The sequence below is a fragment of the Lissotriton helveticus genome, chromosome 8 (genome assembly GCF_964261635.1).
Source record: "Lissotriton helveticus chromosome 8, aLisHel1.1, whole genome shotgun sequence".
NCBI classification, from domain to species: domain Eukaryota; kingdom Metazoa; phylum Chordata; class Amphibia; order Caudata; family Salamandridae; genus Lissotriton; species Lissotriton helveticus.
In genome coordinates, this window is record NC_136069.1 from 1,553,409,792 (window position 1) to 1,553,422,797 (window position 13,006).

Consider the following 13,006-nt stretch of genomic DNA (forward strand, 5'->3'; position numbering starts at 1 on the left):
AAGAAATCAAGAAAAAAGTCTAAGTTCCCGATCAAATTCATCCCAAACGACGATAAATGGCTTACCGCGTATATTAGACGTCCTCTCTGTAAAGGCTACCAGGTCCGCAGGTTGCCACTGCAAACTGGTTTGTTTATACACATTCTTCACCCAGAACTCATGGCCGACACACCGGATGTGATAGACACAGTTTCAGATAGCGGAGATCATAACATCCCGGAATAGTTATTTTTAGAAGTCGCTCAACAGGGCATCCATCTTGGAAGTGTACCAAAGTGGCGTTGAAGAATTAGTTTTAGATATAATTGTCATTTAAAAAGGCATACGATTAAAACATCGTCACCCAAAACTTTAATCGTCACGTTTGACCCAATCCCATTGGTTTAGAAGTGACTATCTGCCTCATTTGTTTGTCGAATACCATACTAAGCGAAATGATATTTAAAAGTCTATATTCCTAGGCATGTTAGTTATTTCGACTATTTATTTGTTTACTATAACGGTAAGCACTTTATAAAAATTTGTGAAAAGCAGGACATTTTATTCAAAAGTAAAGTGAAAGGAGGTGGTCTCAACCTGTTCTTCTTTTTTGTTTAGCCGCCATGTTAAAAGGTAAAGTCTATACCTCAGTATTGGTTACTAATAATATATATTGTACCAACCTAGTGTTTTAAAAATAAAAAACACAAGTTGCATATTATAATCGGAAGAACCAGCCATGTCGATCTTCCATCAGTGGTCAATGGTTTCCTCCTGTGTTTGTAAGGGTGAGGTTCAGGGATATAGTAATTAGGTGATACAGAAATAAAGACAGACATATCTGCAGTTAATCCAAACAGATGTCAGGTGTAGTACCACATAATGAGAGTAAAAAGAAAGACAGAGTAGTAACATTTAAAGTCTGAAATACATCCTGTCACACATGTACATTATCGTATTGTCTCTGTTATAGTGTTACATATTGATGTATATTCCTTCAAAAGTTAGTAATCCTATCGCATTATGTCACATTAAAATGTAGTTACATAGTCATATCTCAAAACATAGTCGAAACTATTAATTCAATTAAAAATTGTATTATCTCATGTATCAACGTCTCATCTTTACATGATCTTGCAGCAATATTCCAGAAACCGGTCAGTATAAAACTGGCCAACAAATAAGGTACAGACATTTTTATGGATTTTTCAGAAACACATGCATCTCTTTATCAAAATTGATTCCCATCTCGACCGCCCTAAGTCTGACAATCCATTGTGTTTCTGTCCGTCTCAATGTCATTGACCGGTTGTGGGTTAATTATACTTATAACGTAAATTTATAATTTGTACACAGTGTAGTGACCTTGCTAGCCAGACTCCATGACTGTAACTCGCACCTTCCCCATGCACAGCTTATTTCCTTTCATTTTACATCACTTATACCACATTAAATCATAGCAACACTTATGACATCTCAAATGACATAATGTATGAGAAAACTGTGCATGGTAGCCAGGTGAGTTATGAACTATGAATTCATAAATATGTAGACTTGATCTAATTCCCCTCTTTTAGAGTAATGAACTATGTATGGTGGGGTGAATATGGTATACCGGAGATGGTTAGAATTATGCAACTGAGTTACTTATTATGTGTTTTTATATGTTACTTTAGCTCTGAAGAAGTATAGAAGGTTGATTGGACTCCACAAAACATGTGTTGGCTGAAAGTGACTACAAGTGGTTTGTAATGTCAAGAAATGTGAACTAAAGAAAATAGGTTAAACCTCAAGCTCGAATACGATTGAATAAGAGGAACCAAAACAAGCAAGGAAATGAAATGAAAACATATATAAATCTTCCATTTACAATAACGAAATAAAAAAGAACTCGTAATAGGCTAAGAAGACAAATCATAAATTCCAACGATAATGATGAAGTAATGAGTAAATTCAAATCTTTAAATCAAAACTTGAAAAAACTAATATGGAATGAAAAGAATCAAGCAAAACAAATATTCTGGTCAAAACTATTCTATGCAAGTACAAACGCAAGAGAATTCTGGAAAATCATAAATGGCCTAGTGCGACCAAATAAATTGGTGGTATCATCAACTTTAACGGAGCAAGAGTGGGTCACTTTCCTCGAAAAACATCTAAACCAAAAAGGAAAAATAAAAACAAATGATGAAACACAGTCTACAAATAGACTAGAGTATGAGATTGAAGAACAAATTGATATATCAAAAGCCCAACTGACGAAATTAATTAAGAAGCAAAAAGATGGGGCACCAGGACCAAATGGAATTCTGTTTGCTCTCTATAAAGAAAATCCGGATCTATGGTCAGGATATCTCGTAAAAGTATTTAAAGAAATAATACAGACAGGTGTTATTCCCGAATCATGGCGAGGGTCTTTAATCTCGCCAATCTTTAAAAAAGGAAACTGGGCGCTTCCTGAAAATTATAAGCTTATCACTTCAACCAGACTCAGACGCTAAGCTGTTTGCAGGAATTTTGCTTATTAACTTAAATGATTGGGCAATAGAAAATAAGGTATTGCCACCGAACCAAGGGTTCTTTTGTTGGGCTAATGCCCTCTTCGGTCCCTGCTCCTAATTCTCCAACGTCAAAAGCGGTTCTCTTGTTAAATCCCAGCTGGAGCCCAACAAAAGAACCCTTGTTTCTGTAAAATTATATTTACGATATTTCGGACATTGACATTATTTGGAAACCAAAATATTTTACGCCAGAAAAGCAAAATTAGCCTTGAGAAAGCCCCGGCGCAAATCGCCATGAGGGGGCGAAACACGTGTCGGCTGTCCATGTCCTATGAAAAACAATAAAGAAAACCTTTTTGCAATAAAAAATAGCTCTGTCCTTTGTACCACAATTCAAAAGAACGGATATTAATCTTGGAAAAGCTTTTGAGATCGTCTATGGAGTACACACTCATTAACCCCTAAACTTGTCTTTCTATATGAAGCCCAAGAGGTCCAGAGCTTCGAGTGTGTCTCCATCCACCAACAAACATAGCTTATTTAAGCGTTGTCAAAGCCTTGGAATTCTTGGACCTTTGCTACTTTATCCACAACATTTAATTTATGTAGTTGTAGGTAGCTCAGGCTTACCATAGGAAGAGCATTTGTCTTTTCTGGCAGTACATTTGGTGCCATTTGACGGATCTTCACAAATCTTTCCTCAAAAAGTTCTTCTACCTCAGCTACTACTTGGAAAGATCCGAGTGATCCATCAAACGCGTGCAGAGAAAAAAGGGGGTGCCAACATGCTTTTTTCTACAGTAACTTTAGACACCGCTAGAGCACGAACAGCTCAACGGAATTTCACTGAATTTGGCAGAAGCTATATCTTTACCTTGAAAGTGTGCTGTTTGTGATTCAGTGTAAAATCCATTCAGTCGTTTGAGAAATGAAAGTCCAAAATGTATAGATATATGCACAATTGGATACGCTGGTCACCCACATTTGTCTTGCGAGCACTCAACTTCAAATGATGGAGCTATCTGATTGGTACACATGGTCCTTTTTCCCATCGCCCTTCCTGCTTCTGCGAGAGGCTCTTGCGAATCCATTGGGAGGTTGGGCTCTGTTTGACTGGTTTTAAAATGAAGAGAATTGTTCCCACCATCATTATCGGACACTGGGGCTAACTGTCTTGTGGGAGCACAGGGGCCTGCGCTGGCCCCCGTATGAGTCCCATGGGATGGAATAACAATTTTTTTTAAAGGTGGGGTCATTGTTGTCTGCGGTAGGTTGGCCTCATAATGGGCAGTTGGCTATGCATCAAACCCATGCTGTGCACAGCCGAAGGCCTGCGTGGCAGGTGGGGAGCAGCCTGTGCTGGCTATTGGTCGTCAACACCACGCAATGCACGGCTGAAGGGGTTTGGGCCTGTGCTCAACTGCACACTGCCTTAGGCCGTGCGGAGCAAGGGGTTGGTATAGTTACGTATTGTAATAATATTTTACTTTACACTGAAAAAAACCAGAAGGTTAAAGTTATGTTATAGTTAGGGGAAAGTATTCGATTTAATTTACCATAAATTACCAGAAAAACACTAAAATTCACCAGTCATGGTTAGCTAAAGTAACTATAACTCTCATCCTTGCCAAATGAAACATTCACTGTTGTACGTCAAGCTGATGCGATTTAGGCTAGTTTGCCACATGACATACCCCAGTGAACCCCTTTGAAAGCTCTCCCTCTCTCTGCAGGAGTGCAACAGGATTTGAAATAAAAAAGTGTTTCGCTCATACGTATTACTGTTGTAGACTGCAGTTCACTCTTAGAGTACTAGGCAGTGGTATCTCAGGATAATGCCCTAGCTGTATTTCACGTTAACAGAAATTCCGTCTTTAGCTGCTGGATGGCATACACAATGCCCCTTGTTCTCATACACGAACAGCAGAGGTGGGGGCTGGTTGCAAGAAACAAAGGCTTATTCTTGGGTAGATCAGGGCAGGGAGACAGAAGAGAAGCTCAGACCAGTGGCTGGTGATGTTTGCTTGCTTAAAGCCGTTCTTGAATTAACACTAATGTTTTCACTTCTAGCTACATAGATTTGGATTTCCGATTGCCTCTGGGAGGACATGGCCCTGTTGAAGAGTGGATGGCTCTGGAGACAGAGTAAGTAGAAGTCACATTGGAGATGCAATTGCATAAATAGATGTCAGCGCAGGTAGAAATTGATGTGTCTGGTGAAATCATGGCTCGAAAATAACCCTAGCACCTCAGTCTAGAGGTGTTTTATGCTTGCTAACTTGTTTAAACACATACAGAAACAATTTGCATTTATTTGTGACTTCTTTCAGGTTTTACAGTGCTGTACCATAGACCATGTTGTTAGCTTTTTTTATTGCGTCCTTTCAATAATGTGGCTCTTTGCAGCGCTTTCTGTTATCATGTCTGAATTCAATGCCGAGATTGCCTACATGTCCGCTGTATGTAGTTGGAGGCACCCCTCGGTTGTGGGTGTTTAATGACGTGTTTTCAGCTGCCCGAAGAGTGCAGGTGAGGCTGTGAGAGCGCTATGATTTGTTGTGTAAAGAGCTACAGTACATTGTTTGAATACACTTTTTGCGTTAACAACAACAACATAGTATAAAAGATAGAAACACTAAACTGATGAGTAGGGGCCATATGTATCAAGGAACCATTTTGCGATTCTGTAATAGCGATTTTTAAGAAATCGCTATATCAGAATCGCAAAATAGAATGTATCAAGAAAAATGCAATTTTTTAGCGATTTCTTGATATTCCTTAATTGCGAATTCGCAAATTGCGAATTCGCAATTAAGGAATACTTTCCCATTCATTTCTATGGGCCTCCTGGCCCATAGGAAGGAATGGGAATGTATTCACAATTTGCGATTCGCAATTTGCTAAATGCAAATTGAGAATAATTTCAAGGGTGCAGGGGTGTCCAAAGGACACCCTGTTGCACCCCTGAAATAAGTATGGGTGCACATGTGGTGCACATACATGCCCTAAGGGCATGTATGTGCGTCACATGGCACTTTGAAAAATGCTGAAATGTGCATTTTTCAAGGAAATCGCAACTTACCACCAACTAGAAGTTGGTGGTAATTTGCGATTCCTTAAGGGCATTTTGGAATTTTTTTTTGCTTAATACATTGCATTTAAGGAATCGCAAAATTTGCGATTCCTTAAATGCAATCGCAAAATAAGGAATGGCAAATTTTGCGATTCCTTATTTTGCACCCAAATTCTTTCATACATACCATTTTGCGAAAATGAGTTTGCAAACGCCGAAATTCTGCAAATTTCGGCGTTTGCGAACCCATTTGGCCTTGATACATATGGCCCAAAGACTTTGAGGTTTTGAGCTGCAAACACAATTGCATGGGACTGAAAAGCAGTTCTTGAAAATGTAACAACTGTAATAAGGTAAATCACTCATATTGAGCAGGCTTCCCCAAAGAGTAGCTCGTGAGCTACTGGTAGCTCTCCAGGTACCTGCAAGTAGATCTCATGTGTGCAGCCTAGTCAACTAAATTGGAAGCTTATGCTTGGTTGAATTAATATATGTAAAACAAAATTGAAAAGCATGTATTTGAGACCAAAATGTGTGCATTTTCAGAACTCATAAGCTCCTGTGTGGAGAAAATTGTAGAATTTCCAAAATATATTTAAAGCTCATATTTGAATGAGAAAAATCAAATGCTGTTGGGAAGATGTTTTACTAATATAATTTACTTGGTGGCAGGGCATTGCACCTATGGCTGTTATGTATTACCAATGTAGAGGCATTATCACATTACTGCTAGCAACCGTTCCTGATGCACTGATGTGAACGCTGCTGGGAACCTTCCATAGGATGGTCATTAATGTAATTTTCTCTGATGTGGTCTAGTACGCCTCAAATAATATTAGTACCTCCAGAGAGTTTTCACACAAAATAAGTAGCTCAGAAATGGTTGGTGACCCCTGATATAGACCATAGCGTAGATTAGCATGAGGCTAGAGGGAAGATGTGCAGTACCATATAAACACTGCATGCCTGATTTAACAAAAAATGTAAAAATAGGTTTGGAAATATCCTTTCCGATTTGAAAACACTTTCACATTTTTTAAAATTCACAAATCTTTGGCATATTCCTGGGAAAGTTCTGTGACCTCCTTGTGTGTTTGAATTTTTTAGTTGTAGAAAAGCAGTGTCGTTATACAGTTGCCAGTGTCTTTCATTTTCTATTTTCCCTCCATTGGTACTTGTGGAGATTTTCACTCTACAGTTCAGAAAAGGATTTAGACCAGCCTTGACTGATTTAAATATCTGAGTATTTCTAGCATGTTGAAAAATCAGGGGGAGGTTTTTGAGTGTTAACAAGCTGACACATTTGTGGGTTACCCAAGCATTCAAGGCAAAACACACATTGAACCGCTCACTCTCTACATGTCCTGTGAGGTTTGTTCCTGCTTAATAATATTCCACTGTACGTTAGTAGTATTCAGGGGTAAATGGATTTATGAATGTTAAGTTACCTGTTGTGAATATTAGTCCGTCACAAAGCCAGATGTTTTTCATTGTGAAAGTACATTTATGTTGTTAGAGTTTAGATTTACGAGGTGTTTTGCCTTTTAGAAGCTCATCTTTGACTTGATCAGTCTTCTCATATTGTGCCTCTACCAACTTTATTAACTTCATACAATGGATTTTTAATAGTACACTCAGATATTTTATGCACACATAAGAAGACATGAACAAGGGGGCATATTATCAAGGGGGTTTATCTCCGCTTTTTTGGCTTTAAAAGCCAAGAAAGCGGAGATAAAATTATCTCCCTATTACCTAGCTGTCGCTAACACCAGTTAGCAACAGCAAGTAGGAGATAGCGACCATCTTGGGCCCCGCTTTGCATGTCAGTGAAATTTATCACTAATGACATGCAAAGTGGGCGTGCCAAGATGTTAGCGACTGGAAACAGTCGCTAACATCGCTATCTCCTATTACGAACTTTTGGAGATATTCGCGCTAAGAGCGAATATCTCCAAAAGCCAACACCTGCCCCTGAGCAGTTCTTAGCCATGTTATCCAATGGTAGGTGGATAACATGGCTAAGAGCATTAGCTCGGTCATGCATGAATATCGCTGACTTTTCAGCGATGTTCATGCATTTCGGCCGATTTTTATCGCTTAGGAGATAAACCTTGATAATAACAAGGTTCCCAAGCGATAAACATTGCCGCAGCTCGGCGATAAAAATATTGCCGCTAAGCCAACATAGCAATAATTATCGCTAGTTGTTGGTAATATGCTCCCAGGTTAGGCAGCCATAGCTTATTTTATTACACCAGCCTTAAATCTCAGAAGTAACGGGTGAAAGAATTAAGTTTTACTTGCTCCCATTACCTTGGGTACACACTTAACAATGTGCAGAATAAGACATGGTAAACTTTAGAACAATATAAACGTGATACCTGATTGCACATCTTGCAGACTTTGTCATCATAACAACATTGCAAGTCTTAACATCTTGAACAGCTTGGCGTAAACTCCTTTTCTAACAGTTGTCAAAATATATAATCATCATGCACAATGTCTTATTTCTTTACAGTGTAGCATATCAGGAAATCACCAGACTGATGGCAAATTACCAGGGAGAGCCGCCCACGATAAACACATATCTCAGACCTCCCAGGAAATGAAGACACTATGATATGAGCAACCCCGCTGGAGGGCTAGATGCCAGAGGCTACCAGCCAGCCCCCCTTCACCTCGACAGGTCCCGTAACGCACATCAGAGGCAGTTTAGACCAATATTAGTTCGACAGCATGTACCTTAAACTTATCCATAATCTTTGGTTTTACCGCATTTTTGTCCACAGTGTGTTTAGGTTACTGGCGGGTGTGCACTCCCTCCTGACCTAAATGCAGCTAATTCACCCAGACTGCATCTTAGTAGCAACAAAACAATGCACTCCCAGCAGAAGTCAGGCATTTGGACTATGTCCCAGTGGAGAACACCCCTGTGCCCGTTGCACCCCGAAACTGGTTCTTAATGGACACCACCGCAGAGTAATCCTACCACCTTCTCCCTTCTTAGCGATATATACGTTGTCACACTAGTGTCCATCACATCAGCTCCAGGCGGCACTGGAACATTTGTTGGATCAACATTCTCCTGCCAAAAGGCAGAAAGATGCCCAACCTCCCTATACACGGGTAAAGCCACCAATATGCACACAGCACACCTAAGCCAACCGTTTGTTAAACTAAGTGAAACTCATTGGCAGACACAGCATTCCCAACCAGGATACTCTTGGTCCCACTGACCACCTGGCGGCACCGGCGCATCATTTGGACCAGCAACAGCCAGCAAAATGCCCAACCTCCCTATGCATAGGAAAAGTCACCAGTGTGCACACACCACTCCCGACCCAATTGCAAAACGAAACTCATTGGCAGACACAGCATTCCCAATCATAATACCTTTGGTCCTACTGACTGCCCAGGCAGCAGCTCTGGGGAGCACTAATCCATACAATGGCCCAAGCAGTCATGAGAATAGAAAATTTGCTAGCATTTGCGCCAAGATTCATGCTCTAAATCGAATTGAAAATTCTTGGTGCGAATGCTAGCAAATCTGTTATTCTATTACAGGACTGGATGCTCGGAATATTGCTAGTTTAACGCTTATCAAAAATCACAGACGTAATATCGCCCACTAGTTTATCATAAAACTGTTTAAAAGTAGATTCAGAAGACCAATAAGCCGGTTTTATTATATCTTGAATATGGGAACACAACATATATGACTTAGACGCCATTGCGCCTCTAACAGAATGAGCACCAAACACATTAGTATCAATTCTGTACCATCTAGCAATTGTGGTTGATGTAACAGGCTTGAAAGGCTTTTGATAGAAATCAACACTCTTGTACAACCCTTAGGTCTTACAGGAATAGTGCATTCTTCATACACCTTTAGACATTAAGCTGCACATAATTTTTCATTAGAAGGAAAAGCATTATATTCAGTACACCCTGAAAAAGTCTTAGTTGATATAGCAGAACCAATTCATGTACATGCATTGCACGACAGGTTGCAAATTGGACATCGTTTATAGGAAGTATAGTAACGATAAGTTGTAAACTTCAATTACATTACACAGGTTCATACTGCAAGGATAAAATGCAATTCCATATACATTCGAGCAATTAACAAAATAATGGTTATATAGACTTTATGACGATACATGTGATCAGAGCAGGTCTAGGGGCACTAAGGCATCTGAGTCATGGAAAGAGGGATCATCAGCACACGATCAAGACGCACAATACAATGGGTGCGGTCACCCTTTCTGGGAGGGTAGGTTGCGCAGAGTGTTAGGCATTAATGCAACTATTGGGGTGTTTTCGGCGGGGTTACAGCTGCATCTGGTCTAGAGTCGTCAGGAAAGAACACATCACTTTCCCTGAGCCAAATCGTGAAGGGTTCCCAAATATCTTTCGGGCAAGATGCTGTTGGCATGAGATCCCAAGATGCTGCCAACTGCTCTTGGCAATAAACTATGTCTTGGATCCACTCAGAGACTCGGATGTTCCTGGGGGCTCCCCAATGCATAGCTAGTCAACGCTTTGCGAGCAACAGCATCTTAGCTGTCAGACGGTGTGACTCAGGTGGGCTCTCCTCCACGTAGCCCAGAAATGCAATCAATTGGGAACATACCAGCTACAGTCCAGTGACAGCCTGTGTGGTGTCATATACCTCCTTGCAGAATCTGGATATAACTTGCGCTGGATGGCGCTATAACCTAAGGAATAGTAAGATTTACTATTCCAACACCTTCCCTACTGTACGTAGACTGGTGTTGGAATAGTAAATCTTACTATTCCTAAGTCCAGCGCCCTCCAGTGCAAGTTGTTGTAAGGCTTGCCATGTAACATACAGCAATCATTTTGATCGCGCTGTTACATCACATATTCATCTCAGCCTGTAGTTAGGGGATAAATATCTTAGTTATGAACAACAAAACACCCATTGTTCATCTGTAGGCAGATCTTCCAAGTGATTCCTCCACTGCTCCAGAGCCCACGGGTCAACCCATGGAGTATTTGTTTTTGTGTGAGTATATAGCCTGTTTATCAGTTTACGAGATGTCGGTGTGGGAAAAAACAACTGCCATGTTGAAATTCTCATGGTCCGGATCAGCGAGCTCATCACATGATGTTCCGATATCTTTCAGCAATTCCTCTTTGAAATATGGGCCCAATACAGAATTAATTAGTGCTGTACATTTGGTATGGTGCATTCGGAAGGCAGTGAATTCCTTTTTCAATATTTCACCAAAACATCTATATTATTAATGGATATACAATAAGCAGTTTGTACGGCAAGCTTGATTTCTCTTCTTTTCTGGTCATTAGACATTGAAGGGATGGGTTTTATAAAGGATCCCAAAGATGTGCTCGCTGCATTACAGCATCAGTGGTGGTTTGTGGTTGCTGCATGATGCTCCAATTTATTATAGTGGGCACAGAGGTCTATATGCATTTTACAGTACAAGTCATGTTAATCCCAATAAAATGTCACTCCCGAGATGCAAAGATAACATTTTCTACATCATTAATCTACAATAATCAACAGCCCTATATAATGGATTCTAATGCACTTGTTATTGAGCCAAGACAGTACACAAAATGAATCCTACCTTAAGCATGGGAAGTACAACCAAAATAATGCATATGAAAGTTTGTTTTTGACTCTGGGAGTTGTTCAGGCCAAATCAAATTCCTTTTTAGTAAGAGTATAACTTTTTGATTGAATACTTAGCACGCTGGGAACAGTTCAGAGTTAGCCCATTCAGCATCACCACTTTAGAATTCCATGCATGCGTCTGTTGCTACATACATGCGCATTGAGAACATTTACAATGCCCCGTCTGGCTATCTTTTAAAATCCATTGGCCGTTTGGAAAGGGGTCTACTTTTCCGTCTAAGGATCGACACTATGAAATTTATGCTTTGTTTTCCAGCAGGATATAATTCTAATCTTGATCATTTGCCCTGTCCCTGCAACAGTCAACATAAACAATGTATACTGAATTTTTTATTTTCTGTAGCTATTATTTGATTTTTACTAAAAGGTTTCTGATACCTTATTTTAAGACAAAACTTGTGATTGACTATAAGGCTGCTTATGGGAAGGTCATTGCTCTGGAAGACGATGAGCTAATTTTCCGGGTGGGCTCTTCTCAAAGCGGCAGTGTGTACTGGCAAGTCTATGTGCCCCCCATGAATTTTTCTCACCTCATCCTGTTTTTGAACCTTTAATTTCAACTTATGGTAAATTGCCTGTCTGTACTTTTATGGATATGTATCTGTATCCGTATAAAGAAATAAAATGAATGAATTCCATGCATCTCATATATGATTGTGCTTTATGCATCATCGTGCTTTGGTTCAATATGCATGATATAACACTTGTAAAAAACAAACATCTCATTTAACATCCAGAATACTCCTTTTCCTTGCACAAATGCCCCTAAATCTCAGGTGATAATAATAATGGTAATGCAAATCTGGAGGATAACATATTTGCTGGAGGGATACATGTTTTCTCTAGTACCAGTTCTTCATTTAAGTAGCATAGCCACTCAACTATGATAACTTGCAGGAAATCCGATGCAAAAAAATCCACTAACTGGGTGAATTTTAAAGTCACAATTTCAAGTTTTGAAGTTTCCCTTCTGTCCTTTGCCTATAATTGTATAGTTTTGGCAAGTCCATTTTTATTATAGAACAGTGCACTTTGTAAGACAGCCGAGAGGTAGTGGAAAAATAAAAATGTAAGAGGGTGGATTTACAATGAAAGGTAGAGTTTTGAATAAGTAGTGTTCCTGCCCAGCAAAAACTCTATAGATCTAATTTTTGTACTGTAGGTGGTGCTTGAAAACATATATCCTGACAATCCATTGAGAATATCAAGCCACTTGTACTCAAGGTGGGGTAAATCTGGAGATTGGCTAGGATCCTGACATTTTCTTTGCTAACTCTTCATTTTGAGATATTTTATTCAGGATTGGCTATGTGCCTTTGCTTTGGGTGTTTCTTTCATTCCAGAATGTAGCAACAATGAGTCCCGTACATTCACAGGCAGCCTAGCATAAGAAAAGATAACTGTCAATCCCTATCTGGAAGACTGACCAAAAAAGGCTGACAGTTTTGATTATGGCCCTCTGATGGGATGGGGAGTCCATATAAGACTTTTCAAGATCCAGGGCACATCCAGTACTACTGCAGTAAACAATACCCAGTACCACTGTAATAAACAATGGTTTACAAGGTTGAGGACTTTGTGGATTGAAGGCCACACTGCCTGATAATCCAACGTCTTGGATGAAATATGTTAACCTGCTAGGAGCGTTAAATGTGGTATCCAAGAGGAAAACAAGGAGTTCTTAAATTACAAACTTTGCACAGTGTTCCTGAATGTGGAGCTGTCTGCAAAAAGGCCCATTTGCAAACACAAACAGCAGAAAATATA

General features: G+C 39.7%; 1 protein-coding gene across 1 annotated transcript in view; it reads left to right on the forward strand.

The window, feature by feature from the left end:
- Positions 1-4,515: 4,515 nt before the first annotated feature.
- The window catches only part of PLEKHB1 (pleckstrin homology domain containing B1), a 384,556-nt gene continuing 376,065 nt past the window's right edge, over positions 4,516-13,006 (forward strand). Inside the window, exon 1 of the mRNA XM_078658558.1 lies at positions 4,516-4,625. Within this exon, the coding sequence (XP_078514684.1) occupies positions 4,589-4,625 (37 nt within the window). The 5' untranslated portion in view covers positions 4,516-4,588. The remainder of the gene's footprint in view (positions 4,626-13,006) is intronic.